This window comes from Urocitellus parryii, chromosome 5, assembly GCF_045843805.1.
Source record: "Urocitellus parryii isolate mUroPar1 chromosome 5, mUroPar1.hap1, whole genome shotgun sequence".
Classification (NCBI taxonomy): domain Eukaryota; kingdom Metazoa; phylum Chordata; class Mammalia; order Rodentia; family Sciuridae; genus Urocitellus; species Urocitellus parryii.
The window spans coordinates 20,723,637-20,740,214 of NC_135535.1; the positions used below are offsets into that span (position 1 = coordinate 20,723,637).

Genomic DNA, 16,578 nt, shown 5'->3' on the forward strand with positions numbered 1-16,578 from the left:
ATAGAATTGGGAATTCAGAAATAAAGTCTCCCACTTATGACTGATTTTTTTTGACAAGGCTGCCAAGATAATTCAATGGGGTAAATGAGGCCTTTTCCTCAAATGATTGTGAAACTGCTAGAGGAGAATGAACCTCTTCCTTTTATCATACACAAAAATTTACTCTAAGTGGATCAGAAACTTAAATGGAAGAGCAAAAATATAAAATTCTTAAAAGAAAGCATAAAAGTATATCTTCTTTTTTTAAATTTTTATTTAACTTATTTATTTTTTGTGTGGTGTTGAGGATTGAACCGGGTGCCTCACATGTATTAGGCAAGCACTCTACCACTGAGCCACAGCCCCAGCTAAAGATGTCTTCTTGATCTTGGGGTTAGGCAAAGCTTTCTCTGATACTGTACCAAAAGCACAAATGACAAGAAAAAAGAGGATAAGTTGGACTCCATCAAAATTTAAAACTTCAGGGCTGGGGTTGTGGCTCAGTGGTAGAGTGCTCGCCTAGCATGCGAGAGGCACTGGGTTCAATCTTCAGCACTGCATTAAAAAGAAAAAAATGAAATAAAGGTATTGTGTGGCCACCTACAACTAAAAAATAAATATTAAAAAAAATTTAAAACTTTTACTGCCTTAAGTGATAACCATCAAGAAAGTGAAAAGACAACCCATAGGTTAGAAAACATTTGCAGCTTATTTATCTAATAAGAGATGAGTATTCAGAGTACATAACAAACTCTTATCAGTAAATGACATATTTTATCTTAACAGTAAAAAGGTAAAATAACTCAGTTTTGAAATTGAAAAAGGAATTGAAGACATATCTCTAAAGAAAATGTATAAATGGCAGTAAGCACATGAAAAGATACTTGACTTTATTAGCCATTAGGGGAATTAAATCAGTGCAATAGAGCTACCACTTCATACCCACTAGGATAACTGTAATCAGAAAGAAGCTGGGTTCAGTGTAATCCTAGTGGTTCAGGAGGCTGAGAGAGGAGGTTTGCAAGTTTGAGGCCAGCTTCAGCAACTTAGTGAGACTCTGCCTCAAAATTTTTTAAAAAAAGGGCTGTTGCTGTACCATTGCAGCTCAGTGGTAAAGCACTTCTGGATTAAATCCCTAGTACAAAAAAAAAAGTTGCGGGGGGGGGAATAATAATAATAAGTTTGGGGAAGGATGTAGAGAAGTTGTAACCCTGATATATTGTTGGGACTAACAAATAGTACAGATTCTTTGAAACCAGTTTGGCAGCTTCTCTTAAAATTATAAAGTTCCCTGTGACTTAGCAATTTTACTCATAGGTATCTGTGCCAGAAAAATCAAGACATGTCCATACAAAACTTGTCCATGATATTTACAGCAACAATATTAACAATTACCCAAGAGTAGAAATGACTGAAATGTCATAGTGCAGTGAGTGGATAAACAGAATATGTTGTATCCACACAATGGATTATTTATTATTCAGCAACAATAAGAATGATGTAGTTATGCTCTCTACAACACAGATAACTTTGAAACTTTATGCCAAGTGAAAGAAGCCAGTCAGAAAAAGACCATTGATTGTATGATTCCATTTACATGAAATGTGCAGAACAGGCAAATCCACAGAAAGAAAGCAAATTAGTAGTCTGAGAGGCCTGGGGTTAGAAAGGAATAAAAAGAGACTGCTAATGGTTACGAGGGCTTTTGAGGTGGGTAGGCGGGTACCAGGGATTGAAGTCAGGAGCACTCACACCACTGAGCCACATCCCCAGCCCAGGGTCTCACTGAGTTGCTTAGCACCTCGCTGTTGTTAAAGTTGGCTTTGAACTTGAGATCCTCCTGCCTCAGTCTCCAAAGCTGCGCTGGGATTACAGGTGTGCACCACTGTGCCCAGCAGGAACAACAGATTTTTAAAATAAAGAGGCAAGATTTGTTTTATATGGGAGGTCTCATGTATTATTCTATTCCTAAAAGTAATGCCATGAAGCAGACTGTGATGTTATGTCATTTTTCTCATGATGCAGAAATTAATTAGGGTCTTTGGTGCTATATTTGCAGCTGTTCTGAATGTGATTAAATAAAGTCCATTATTAAAGAATAGGTGTTTTTATGCCTACTTTTTGCTACTTATCACAGTACTTCACACTTCTTGGAAAGTCTTAAAAACACCAATTTTTCAGTAAAGACTTTAAGGAGAAACTTCAAATAACTTTTCACAAAACTACAAAGCAACATTCCACTTTCCTTCTTGCTCCAGTGTAAGTGTGTAACTTAAGAGGAAAAAAACCAAAATGTTTGTGTGTTTACGCAGAGCCATGTATCGTTAATTACCTTTAACGGTAGTGCAGTGGCTCTAAACATATTTTCCATCCATGAAGTATACAATAGAACACACAGCCTAATGTAACATACATATAGCTTATATGTTAATGTATCAGAAATATGACTCACTAATATGTCAGCTATGATAAATATTTAACAGTAACACACATATAAGTTATATGTATGTTACCTAGGATCTGGTGTATTCTCAACCTTCCAGAACTATGGCCCAATATGGCATTGATTCTCAACCACAGAGGTAGTGAAGGAGAGGGGCAATGTATATTTATACTGAAATATATTTATTACATATATTCTTTTCATCACTACACCTAAAGAAAAGTAAAGCCTATTAACTCAGTATGTGACTAGGGAGGAAAAATAAATAGAAATCTTCTGTTTGAATGAACAGAGAACTCTTTAAACTCTATTATGAAGTATTTGCCAAGCATCTACCATTCTTATAAGAAGAAATAATATTTGAATATTGATTTTTGGTTTATAAGGTTTTTCAGCTTATTGATTTCTTACCATAACTCTTTGAGATAGTTAATGCAAATATTCTTACCACTTTTTGACAATGAAGAAATTGAAGTTTAGTCAGATTGAGTCTATTCTAGGGGGAAAAGTTTCCTGCTGTGAGGATTCTGCACATTTCATTCTGTGAGGGGCATTTATTTGTTTATCAAAATGTGTAATGCTAGAACTGATAATTGCCCCTAAAATTTGAAAGATTATTTTAAAGAAAAGGAAATTCATCTTTCTAGTAATAGACTCCAATTACTCCTGATACTGATTCTATTCTTTTTCATCTTCATTTTCTTCCTCCTGCCTCTCCTTTCCCATGCCATGCCCTTCTTACTTCCTCTTCCTCACTTCTCCTTTTTTATTGTTTGACTATGTCTTCCTTCTTATGTCTTTTATCTTCCTTTACACACACTTTCCTTTCTGTCTTTCCATTCTCCCTCCTCACATTGTCCTCCACTCTCCATCTTCCTCATCTACTTAGTCTACTCCATTCCTTCTTTTCCCTTCCACTTTGTTCTTCTTTCTCCAATCTGCTTCCCCTTTCTGACTGCCTTTCAGTGGTAGAAGTAAATGAGTTTCTGAGTTGTGTAGCCAGTGGCTTTTTTTATTCATAGGAGCCCATGGTTAGGGAAACAGTAAGCCGAGAATAAGCCCTTGATCCTCCATTATCTTCACCATGGCCAGTGTAACCAGCTTTAATCTTTTGTTTATGTTGGCATTCCATGTCAGATTTCATTTAAAAGAAGAGTTTTGCTCTTAAAAGTTAGAAATAAGTGCATTTAAAAATATTGATCAATTAGTATTTTAGGAATGTTAAAAGTCTTAAGGTTGGGCTGGGGATATGGCTCAAGCGGTAGCGTGCTTGCCTGGCATGCATGCGGCCCGGGTTCGATCCTCAGCAACACATACAAACAAAGATGTTGTGTCCACCGAAAACTAAAAAATAAATATTAAAAAGCTCGCTTGCGCGCGCGCGCTCTCTCTCTCTCTCTTTCTCTCTCTTTTCTTTTTTCTTTGGGTTATGAAGTCCCATTTTTACCCCAAATACAGATTGCAGAATCACATCAGTTACACATCCACATTTTTGCATAATGCCATATTAGTAACTGTTGTATTCTGCTACCTTTCCTATCCTCTACTATCCCCCCCGCATCCCATCTTCTCTCTACCCCATCTACTGTAATTCATTTCCCTCCTTATTTATTATCCCATTCCCCTCACAACCTCTTATATGTAATTTTGTATAACAATGAGGGTCTCCCTCCATTACCATGCAATTTCCCTTTTCTCTCCCTTTCCCTTCCACCTCATGTCTCTGTTTAATGTTAATCTTTTCTTACTGCTCTTCCTCCCTGCTCTGTTCTTAGTTGCTCTCATTATATCAAAGAACATTTGGTATTTGTTTTTTAGGGATTTGCTAGCTTCACTAAGCATAATCTGCTGTAGTGCCATCCATTTCCCTGCAAATTCGATGATTTTGTCATTTTTTAGTGCTGCGTAATACTCCATGGTGTATAAATGCCACATTTTTTTTATCCATTCATCTATTGAAGGGCATCCAGGTTGGTTCCACAGTCTAGCAATTGTGAATTGTGCTGCTATGAACATCGATGTGGCAGTATCCCAGTAGTACGTTCTTTTAAGGTCTTCAGGGAATAGTCCGAGAAGGGCAATAGCTGGGTCAAATGGTGGTTCCATTCCCAGCTTCCCCAGGAATCTCCATACTGCTTTCCAAATTGGCCTCACCATTTTGCAGTCCCTCCAGCAGTGTACAAGTGTACCCTTTTCCCCACATCCTCGCCAACACTTATTGTTATTTGACTTCATAATGGCTGCCAATCTTACTGGAGTGAGATGGTATCTTAGGGTGGTTTTGATTTGCATTACCCTGACTGCTAGAGGGGTGAGCATTTTTTCATGTACTTGTTGATTGATTGTATGTCCTCCTCTGTGAATTCTCTGTTCAGGTCCTTGGCCCATTTGTTGATTGGGTTATTTGTTATCTTATTGTTTACTTTTTTGGGTTCTTTGTATACTCTGGATATTAGGGCTCTATCTGAAGTATGAGGAGTAAAAATTTGTTCCCAGGATGTAGGCTCCCTATTTACCTCTCTTATTGTTTCTCTTGCTGAGAAAAAACTTTTTAGTTTGAGTAAGTCCCATTTGTTGATTCTAGTTATTAACTCTTGTGCTATGGGTGTCCTATTAAGGAATTTGGAGCCCGGCCCCACAATATGTAGATCGGAGCCAACTTTTTCTTCTATCAGGCGCAGAGTCTCTGATTTGATATCTAGCTCCTTGATCCACTTTGAGTTAACTTTTGTACATGGCGAGAGGAGGGGATTCAGTTTCATTTTGTTGCATATGGATTTCCAGTTTTCCCAACACCATTTGTTGAAGATGCTATCCTTCCTCCATTGCATGCTTTTAGCTCCTTTATCAAATATAAGATAGTTGTAGCTTTGTGGATTAGTCTCTGTGTCCTCTATTCTGTACCATTGGTCCACCCGCCTGTTTTGGTACCAGTACCATGCTGTTTTTGTTACTATTGCTCTGTAATATAGTTTGAAATCTGGTATCGCTATACCACCTGATTCACACTTCCTGCTTAGAATTGCTTTTGCTATTCTGGGTCTTTCATTTTTCCATATGAATTTCATGACTGCTTTATCTATTTCTACAAGAAATGCCGTTGGGATTTTGATTGGCATTGCATTAAACCTATAGAGAACTTTTGGTAATATCACCATTTTGATGATGTTAGTTCTGCCTATCCATGAACAGGGTATATTTTTCCATATTCTAAGATCTTCTTCTATTTCTCTCTTTAGGGTTCTGTAGTTTTCATTGTATACGTCTTTCACCTCTTTTGTTAGATTGATTCCCAAGTATTTTATTTTTTTGGAGGATATTGTGAATGGAGTGTTTTTCCCCATTTCCGTTTCAGAAGTTTTGTTGCTGATATACAGGAATGCCTTTGATTTATGCGTGTTGATTTTATATCCTGCCACTTTGCTGAATTCATTTATTAGTTCTAGCAGTTTTTTTGTAGACCCTTTTGGGTCTTCTAGGTATAGAATCATGTCATCTGCAAATAGTGATAATTTAAGTTCTTCTTTTCCTATTTTTATGCCTTTAATTTCTTTCGTCTGTCTAATTGCTCTGGCCAGTGTTTTGAGAACTATGTTGAATAGAAGTGGTGATAGAGGGCATCCCTGTCTTCTTCCAGATTTTAGAGGGAATGCCTTCAATTTTTCTCCATTCAGAATGATGCTAGCCTGAGGCTTAGCATAGATAGCTTTTACAATGTCGAGGTAAGTTCCTGTTATCCCTAGTTTTTCTAATGTTTTGAACATAAAGGGATGCTGTACTTTGTCGAATGCTTTTTCTGCATCTATCGATATGATCATGTGGTTCTTATCTTTAAGTCTAATGATGTGTTGAATCACATTTATTGATTTCCGTATATTGAACCAACCTTGCATCCCAGGGATGAATCCTACTTGATCATAGTGCACAATTTTTTTGATGTGCCTTTGTATCCAATTCGCCAGAATTTTATTGAGGATTTTTGCATCTAGGTTCATCAGAGATATTGGTCTGTAGTTTTCTTTCTTTGAGGTGTCTTTGTCTGGTGTCGGAATCAGGGTGATATTGGCCTCATGGAATGAATTTGGAAGAGCTCCCTCTTTTTCTATTTCCTGAAATAACTTGAAAAGTATTGGTAATAATTCTTCTTTAAAGGTTTTGTAAAACTCCGCTGTATACCCATCTGGTCCTGGGCTTTTCTTGGTTGGTAGTCTTTTGATTGCTTCTTCTATTTCATCCATTGATATTGGTCTGTTTAAATTCTGTGTATCCTCCTGACTCAGTCTGGGCAAATCATATGACTTAAGAAATTTATCGATGTCTTCACTATCTTCTATTTTATTGGAATATAGGTTTTCAAAATAATTTCTAATTGTTTTCTGTATTTCTGTAGCATCTGTTGTGATATTTGCCTTTTTCATCCTGTATGTTAGTAATTTGAGTTCTCTCTCTTCTTCTCTTCGTTAGCATGGCTAAGGGTCTATCCATCTTATTTATTTTTTTGAAGAACCAACTTTTAATTTTGTCAGTTTTTCCAATAGTTTCTTTTGTTTCCATTTCGTTGATTTCCGCTCTGATTTTAATTATTTCTTGCTTTCTGCTACATTTGCTGTTGTTTTGCTCTTCCTTTTCTAGGGCTTTGAGATGAAGTGTGAGCTCGTTTATTTGTTGGTTTTTCCTTTTTTTGAGGAATGACCTCCAGTCGATGAATTTCCATCTTAAAACTGCTTTCATTGTGTCCCATAGACTCTGATATGTTGTGTCTGTATTTTCATTTATCTCTAAGAATTTTTTGATTTCCTTCTTTATGTCTTCTGTAACCCATTGATCATTCAGTAACATATTGTTCATTTTCCATTTGATGTAGGATTTTTCCTTCCTTGTTTTATCATTGATTTCCAATTTCGTTCCATTATGATCATATAAAATGCATGGTATTATCTCCACACCATAGGGTTGCCCTATGGCATAATATATGGTCTATTTTTGAGAAGGATCCATGTGCTGCTGAGAAAAAAGTATATCCACTTGATGATGGTTGATATATTCTATATATATGTCAGTTAAGTCTAGGTTATTGATTGTGATGTTGAGTTCTATAGTTTCTTTATTCAGTTTCTGTTTGGAGGATCTGTCCAATGGTGAGAGAGGTGTGTTGAAGTCACCCATAATTATTATGTTGTGGTCTATTTGATTCTTGAACTTGAGGAGAATTTGTTATATGAACGTCGCAGCACCATTATTTGGTGCATACATATTGATAATTGTTATGTCTTGTTGGTGAATGGTTCCTTTTAATAGTATATAATGTCCTTCCTTATCCCTTTTGATTAACTTAGTCTTGAAATCGATTTTATTTGATATGAGGATGGCCACCCCTGCTTGCTTATGAGGACCGTGTGCGTGGTATGTTTTTTCCCAACCTTTCACCTTTAGCCTGTGTATGTCTTTTCCAATCAGATGCGTCCCCTGGAGGCAACATATTGTTTGATTTGTTTTTTTAATCCATGTTACCAGCCTATGTCGCTTTATTGGAGAGTTTAAGCCATTAACGTTTAGAGTTACTATTGATATATGGTTTGTACTGCCAGCCATGTTTGATTATTTATCTTTTTTTTTTTTTTTCAATTTAGTTTGTTTCTCCATGATTAGCTTTCCCCCCGCCCTCTGTCATTACCACAGATCTTTCCACTTATGGTTTTGGTTGTTGTTTTTCATTTCTTCCTCGTGTAGTGTTTTGCTCAGGACGCTTTGCAATGCTGGTTTTCTGGCTGCAAATTCTTTTAGCTTTTGTTTATCATGAAAGATTTTTATTTCGTTGTCGTACCTGAAGCTTAATTTTGCTGGATACAGAATTCTTAGTTGGCATCCATTGTCTTTCAGTGTTTGAAATACATTGTTACAGGATCTTCTCGATTTCAGCGTGTGTGATGAAAAATCCATTGTTAACCTTATTGGTTTACCCCTGAATGTAATCTGCCTCCTTTCTCTTGTAGCTTTTAATATTTTCTCTTTGTTCTGTATATCGGATATCTTCATAACAATGTGTCTCGGCGTTGGTCTACTGTGATTTTGTGTGCTCGGTGTCCTGTATGCATCTACAATTTGTATATCTGTTTCCTTTTTTATTTCTGGAAAGTTTTCTGTAATTATTTTATTCAGCAGGTTACTCATTCCCTTGGTTTGAATCTCTGTACCTTCCGCTATCCCGATGACTCGTAAGTTTGGTTTTTTTATGTTATCCCAAATCTCTTGGATGTTTTTCTCGTGATTTTTTACCAGCCTTTCTGAGTTGGCTAGACTCTTTTCAAGATGGTATATTTTGTCTTCATTATCTGACATTCTGGCTTCTACTTGCTCCACTCTGTTAGTGATACTCTCAATTGAGTTTTTAATTTGGTTTATCGTTTCCTTCATTTCTAGAATTATTGTTTGATTTTTTTAATAATCTCTATCTCCTGATAAAGATGCTTAACTTCTTCTTTTATCTGTTTATGTAATTCATTTTCAATGTATTCTTTCACTGTTTGAATTTGCTGTCTCGTATCCTCTTTAAGGTTCCTTTCCATCTGTCTAAGATATTCCTTGAGTTCTTTATATGACCATTTTTTGATGACTCTAGGTCCTCCTGAATATTTAATCTGTCCTTCATTGTTTGTACTCCTTTTCTTCCTTGCTTTTTTATGCTGCTCATGTTACTTCTTGTTCTGTTTGACTGCTGAGTTACTGTTTACTCCTATAAATTTATTTGATGCTTGGGAGGAAAGATATTAGAAGGGAAGGGAAGAAGTCACTGTTGCCACTGGCTTCATTGAAGTTATCTCCTCTGCCCGTGACGTCAGTTCTCTGCCATGGTGGTATCCCATGCAAATGGTGACAGTTCGTTCCCTTTCCCGGGTGACCAATGCAACGGGTGGGTCCTGAAAGTCTCTCCCAAGCCCGGTTTCAGTCCTGTGGCCACTGCCTATGAAGGCTCGGTTGGCTTTTACCTCTCTAATTTCAGGAGAGCCGACCAGTTATTTCAGCGGGATCGTTAGTGCTGAGTCACGAGAACCAGGCGAACTGGAGCTTGAATGCAGCCGATCCGGGCTCGGTGTGTTCTGAGAGACCCAGACTGTTCGCCCTAGATCCACGTCAGCTCAGCATTGCCTAGTGATCCTGAGCAAACAGCATTTAGACAGTTTTCGTCTCCCTATGCCCGCGCAGCTGAAGTGGTCAGAGACTTGATCTCTCCACGCCCGCCGCCATGTTGGATCTCCTCTCTCTCTCTCTTAAAAAAAAAAAAAAAGTCTTAAGGTAGAAACAGCAGAGAAAAATTTGGCTTTCCAATGACATAGTACTTGGGTTGCTCTTAAATACATTACCAAGCCGAAATGGTGTTATGTTATTCTGAACCAGTATAATAGTTTTTGTTTCTTCTTATTACATTACCATAAATCATAAGTGGTGAAGACAATCTTATAATGGGTAGTTTCTGAGTTTGTACCACTATAATGAATCAAGCCATCCAAAGCTCAGCTTATTAGCATTTATCCATTTAGATGGAACTATTCCATTTTATACACAGAATGGGGGTGGAATTGATATAACTCTCATGGAGGGTTATTTGACAGTATGAACAAAAGCTTTAAAAGTGTTTGTATTCTTTGACTTAGTATTCTTTTCTGGAAACGTTTTTTATGGGGAGAATTATATTGCACAGAGTTTGTCTGTCTAGTCATAGTTTGATTTGACAAACTGTCCTTTCATTCCATGTGATTTTTTTTCTCCCTGTACTGGGTCATTCCATGTGATTTTTGAAAGACCTGACTGTTGTATGACCCTGTCATAAGAGTGGGAATAGGACTCAGTTTTAAAAAGATTTCAGCTCATGATTAGTGAGTTGACTGTGACTCAAGCATTCTGAGTCCATTTTGCATATTTATGAGGGAATCAAGAAAGGAAGGGTCACCCGTGGCTACAGTGGGTTTTGTTTTTTTTTTTTTGCCATCATGACTAAACTGTTACAGAGGAAAAGGAAAGTGGACACGAAAAGCAGAGAGTGAGGTTTCCAACTTTTCAATTCTTTGTAATATTTGCTAGTTATCTTTCTTTTTAAAAAAATTGATGGTTTTATTTTATGTAAATAATACCTTAATAAACAAGGAGGAAAATAAATAATTCATGTTCATTTTTTCAGGTTTTTGCCTACTACTAGTTATCTTTTTGATTATAGCCATCCTAGTGGATATGAAATGACATTATGGCTTTCATTTACTTTCCCTAATAGCCAGTGATGTTAAGTATCTTGCAAGTGTTTGTTGGCTATTGATGTATTTTCTTTGAAGAACTGACCATTCACATCCTTTGGCCTTTTAAAATAATTGGGCTGTTTATGTTTTTATTGAGTTATAAGAATTATTTTGGTAGATAATAAATTCCTTAACAAATATATGATTTGCAAATACTTCCTCCTTTTCTGAAGACTGTCCACTTGCTTTTTGTGGTACTAGAGATTGAACCCGGGGCCTTATGCATGCTACTCAGGCTCTCTACCTCGTGATACCCTTTTTATTTTTTTAATGACACTAGGGATTGAATCTCTAGTACTTTTTGTTTTTATTATGAAACAGTGTCCAGTTAAGTTGCCCAAACTGGCTTTGATTTGTGATTATCCTATTTTAGCTTTCCAGGTAGCTGGCATTACGGGCATGTGACACTGCAGCTGGCCCAGCTCTACTTTTTATATGGAGTTCTTTGAGGCACAAAGGTTTTCAATTTAATGAAGTTCACTTTATGTGTTTTTTCTTTTGTTACTTTATTTGATTGACTTGTCTTTTGTTAGACTAGATTGCCATATCTGAGATTATGAAGAGTTACCCTTTTTGCTTTTAAGAGTTTTAAAGATCTGGTTTTTAAATGTACCTCAAGTCTGTTACTTTTGCACGTGCACACACACACACACACACACACACATTCATACACATCCATCTCCTTTTGACAGTACCATATTGTCTTCATTGAGTACCAGCTTGCTTTGGAGTAAACTTTGAAACATGTGAGTCAATGAACATTACTGTACTTTTTCAAACTTTGACTCTTCTGGGTCATTTGCAATTCCATATGAATTTTAGAATCAGCTTGATAATTTTTACAAAAAGCCGGCTCAGTTTCTGTTAGTGATAATGTTAAATCTGTAGATCATTTTGGAGAGCTTTGCCATCTTAATAATAGTAAGTCTTTTAATCCATGCACATGGTAAATTTTCCATCTATTTAAGTCACTTTAATCTTTTTCAATAGTTCAACCATGTTTTGTATTTTCAGAGTATAAGTTTTGTACTTTTGTTAAATTTATGCCTAAGTATTCCTCTTTTTTTCCCCCCTTTTTGGCAGTGCTAGGCCTCATGCTTATTCTTTTTGAACAAATTTTAAATGGAATTATTTTATAATTTTACTTTAAGGTTCTTCGTTATAAAGTATATAGAAATAGAATTTATTTTGTATATTGATTTTTGTATCTTGCTATCTTGCTGAACCTGTTAGTTCTAATAGTTTTTTAGTTGATTGCATAGCTTTTTTTTAAATATAGAAAACCATAAATCACATCATCTGTGAATAAAGATAGTTTTACTTCTTCCTTTCCAACCTCGATGCCTTTTATTTTCCTTTCTTGCCCGGTTGCCTCTAGGACAGAGTTAAAGTGATGAATGCATACATCCATCCTTGTCTTGTGTGTATTTTTGGCAAAGAAAGTATCCAGTTTTTTCACCATTAAATATGATATTAATTGTGGAGTATTTGTAGATGCCCTTTTTTTTCAAATCAAACAAGTTGTGCCCACTTTTTTGATTATTTTTATCAATGAAAAGTGTTGGATTTTTGTCAGATGCTTCTTCTGTATCTATTATGTTCATGTGGCTTTTGTTTTTTATATAATAAATTGCATATATAAAGCATTACACTAATTGACTTTTTTCTTGTTAGGTGAAACTTTTACTTCTAGGATCAATCAATCCCTTTTGGCCATGGTATATAATTATTTTTATATGTTGCTAGATTCAGCTCGTTAATGTTAAGGATTTTTTTTTTTAAAGAGAGAGAATTTTTTTTTAATATTTATTTATTTAGTTAGTTTTCGGTGGACACAACATCTTTGTTTGTATGTGGTGCTGAGGATCAAACCCGGGCCGCACGCACGCCAGGCGAGCATGCTACTGCTTGAGCCACATCCCCAGCCCTAATGTTAAGGATTTTAATGGACATGTTCATAAGCACATTCATGTTAGTTTTTTTTTTAAAGAAATTCTTTGGCTTTGGTATCAGGGTAAGACTGGCTTCATAGAAGGAGTTTGAAGTGTTCTCCTTCTGTTTTGGAAGAATTATGAATGTTTGGTGCTATTTGTTTTTGTTTGTTTTCAGTACTAGAAATTGAAACCAGTTCCTTGTTTATGCTAGGTAAGCACTCTACAGCTGAGCTACATCTTCATCCCTTTTTAAATTTTATTTTGAGATGGTATCTCACTGGGTTTTCCAGGCTGGTCTTGAATTTGTGATCCTCTGGCCTCAGCCTCCCTAGTTACTGAGATTACATGTGTGTGTGACCACAACCAGTCTTTAAATGTTTAAAAGAATTCACCAGTTAAGGTTAGGATTACCTTACTGGATTACCCCTGTAATCTCAGCCATTTGGAAGGCTGAGGCAGGAGGATTGCAAGTTCAAAGCCAGCCTCAGCAACTTAGCAAGGTCCTAAGTAACTTAGTGAGACCCTGTCTCAAAATAGAAAATAAAAAGGTCTGGGGATGTACTCAGCAGTAAAACACTCCCTGAGTTCAATCCCTCGTATCCTACCCAACCCCTGCAAAAAATGAATAAATGAAGGAAGGGAAGGAGGAAGGGAGGGAGGAAGGAAGGAAGGAAGGAAGGAAGGAAGGATGGATTTTCTTTTGGGGTAGTTTTTAACTAGTTATTGAATATCTTTGCCAGCTGTATGTCTATTCACATTGCCTTCTTGAGTCCATTTGAGTAGTTTCTGTCTTCCTAGGAATTGATTTCATCTCAGTTATCTAATTTATTGGCATATAGTTATTCCTTTATTGTCATTTTTATTTCTGTAAGGTTGGTAGGAATATCCCTTTTATTTTCTTACTTTTTTAAAAAATATTTTTTTAGATGTTGATGGACCTTTATTTTATTCATTTATTTATATGTGGTGCTGAGAATTGAACCCTGTGCCTCACACGTGCTAGGCAAGCGCTCTACCACTGAGCAGCCACAACCCCAGCCCCAACTTCTTTTACTTTTGATTCTGATATTTTTTTTTTAGTCATTCTTACTAAAAATTTATCCTTTTAAAAAAAATCTTTTTCAAAGCTTTTGGTTTTAGTGTGGGTTTTTTTTATTTCCCCCCATTTTCTGTCTCATAATACTGTCCTCACATGATAGGGATATAGACTCATATTAAAATTAGTTTCTCATAGTAGAAATTATAAATATTGATCAAGTATTTTGAAATTTTATCTGAGCATTTTGTTTGACTAGGTTCTCATATGCTTAACACTGGAAATGATTTGAAAGAAAATGTCAAAAGTGATTCAGTGTTGCTGACCAGTGGAAAGTATGATCTGAAGGAACAACACAGTGTCACCCAAGCTACTCAGACAAGCCCAGAGGCTCCTTGGCCAGTTAAATTTCCTGACTTTACCAGAGAACAGGTAATAGAAACCCTATTTCAGATTCAATTTCAATTTCAGCAATTAAAATAATTATTAATTTACTAATAGGTAACACATTATTTGTTTACTTATTTAAGTGAAACATTGAGTATTATTTAACAGACATTTTACATTACATCTGCTTCATTTTTATTTTAATGACTGAGTAATATGGATTGGATATATTATCATTTCTGAACTTTCCTTTTAACATTTGCTGACATTCAAGTTGCTTCTGATTTTTTTTCCCATGGTAAGTAAACAAAATGCTCAGTAGGGTTTTAATTTATACATAATGAGTTTATTCATATTTTCATCAAGGATTTATTGGATAATAACTCTGAGCAAGGAATGTAAAATTGAGCAGTTCCTGTCTGTTGAAGAACTCAAAATCTGGCGGGAAAGGCAAAAGTTTGTTAACAGTGGTCACAGCATACCGTCAGGTGCCACAGTTTGGGGGAAATATAGGGACACATCCTCATTTGATCTATCTACAAGGCAGAACTTTTTAAGCTAAGACTAAAAGAGGTCTGAGAACTCTTTGAAATTGAATGTGTATGTTTTCGTATATCTGTGTAAATGCAAAAAGCCCCTAGTTTTATTGTCTCCTCCTATCAGGGTTAGGAATGGCTCTTATGACAACAGAATACGTGACCTAAGTCAACAAAGGGGACAGAAGACTTATTGGCTATCTAGAGGAAAATGTCTAGTGGTACATTCAGATTGTGAATTGTGAGTTTGGAGCTCAGGAAACAGATTTATGCTAGATAAGGGTATTTGGTATTTGAACTGTGGAAGTGAGACCATCCAAGAGAGTGACTCAGATGACAAAAGAAGAGACCAACTATGAAATAAATAGAATATGGAAATTAAACATTCTCAAGAAAAAAAAGGAAGAAGTTGGCATAGGTTGAGAGAGAAGCATGAAAAGAACTGTGACATAAAAACCATAAAAGGAGAGATGTTTAGGAAAGGGGAAAGTTAGCAGTATCCAAAGCCATAGAGAGGTCCAATGATATTACAGTGAAACAAAATCACTATTAAATTTGGAAATGAGAAGTTAATTGTTTTGAACTATGGGGTCAAAACTTAAGGAAATTTTTAAAAATGTTTTTTAAATAACTATTTATTTTTATGTGGTACTGAGGATCGAACCCAGTGCTGCACACGTGCTAGGCAAGTGCTCTACCACTGAGCCACAGTGCAAGACCCGTAAGGACATTTTTAATGGCATACGTGTTTCTGACTAGATTCTCCAAGGAATTTTAAGTGGACCCACACTAGTATTGGATATTTTTACTATCCCAAGTGTCAGACCTTTGGATACTCTATAAAATAGTGTATTTAAATTTTCTGGAAATGATTGAATTCTCTTTTCAAATGTATCATTTCAGCTCATGGAAGAAAATGAATCTCTTAAACAGGAACTGGCTAAAGCTAAAATGGCTCTTGCAGAGGCTCACTTGGAAAAAGATGCACTTCTTCATCATATAAAGAAGATGACAGTTGAATAACAGAAGTGGCTGTCAAAAGTTAAATGACAGCTCTGGAGTAGGATGGTTATATAAATAACGTCGATGTTATGTTACCACTTAGTGGAAGACTTTCCTTTTCATGAAAATAAAATGAAATGGAATGTGAAGTAGTGACTATTCCAAAGTCAGTTTAGAAAATATTAGGTACGAGCATTACAATCTTTTGATTGTTCTATGTTTTGGGGTTTAAACCTCATTTAAACTGGTATGATTTAGGAAAGTCAGTACATACTGTAAAATAATTACATGCCTAATGAAAAGAAGATGTCATTTCCTAATTGTTATATCTCATTATAAACTTTTTAAAAGAGGAAAATGAAAACCTGTCATGTTCACTCAGATTGAATTTATTTCTCACTATTTGTTAATAATTTACTATTATTTACAAAGAACAGATGCTTTTAGGGCTAATGTAAAATAAAAGGAGCTTACAATTTAAATGTTATTAAAATTATGTACTGAAGTCTATAATTATTTAATTACTGTAAAATATCTAATCAAATTAATAAATTATATAATTAATGAGTTTAAGAACTCTGAAAACTCTTCACCCTCTTGAACTTACAGAGTAACTTGAAGATGTGACAAATGATGGGTAAATTGTGTAAGTAGAAGCTATAATTTTCAAAAAAGGTGGTACAAATGTAAAAATAAAAAGCACAAATATTAGAATATATGGCCATGTGATTTAAAAGCATTACTTGTACATTCCTTGAAACATTTATCCTTAGTAGTAATTTAACTATTCTAAGTTTAGCAACATTTGTAACTGTAAAATTTTTAATTAATACTATTTATATTATTTCTTTACCTTTATCTTTCCTGTTTGAGGAGAATATTTTCAGAGAATTTGCTTTTCATGAACAAACAATTTCATACCATTGTTGTAGTATCAGATGGGTGTTTACACATATTGAATTTATAAAGCTAG

At 35.5% G+C, this 16,578-nt stretch overlaps 1 protein-coding gene across 2 annotated transcripts in view; it reads left to right on the plus strand.

Annotated features, from left to right (window-relative positions):
- Bltp3b (bridge-like lipid transfer protein family member 3B) overlaps positions 1 to 16,087 on the plus strand; it is a 93,590-nt gene extending 77,503 nt beyond the window's left edge. For both annotated transcript variants that reach the window (XM_026397666.2, XM_026397659.2), the window contains 2 exons: positions 13,940 to 14,112; positions 15,507 to 16,087. In XM_026397666.2, the coding sequence (XP_026253451.2) occupies positions 13,940 to 14,112; positions 15,507 to 15,626 (293 nt within the window). In that variant the 3' untranslated portion in view covers positions 15,627 to 16,087. The remainder of the gene's footprint in view (positions 1 to 13,939; positions 14,113 to 15,506) is intronic.
- Positions 16,088 to 16,578: the final 491 nt, after the last annotated feature.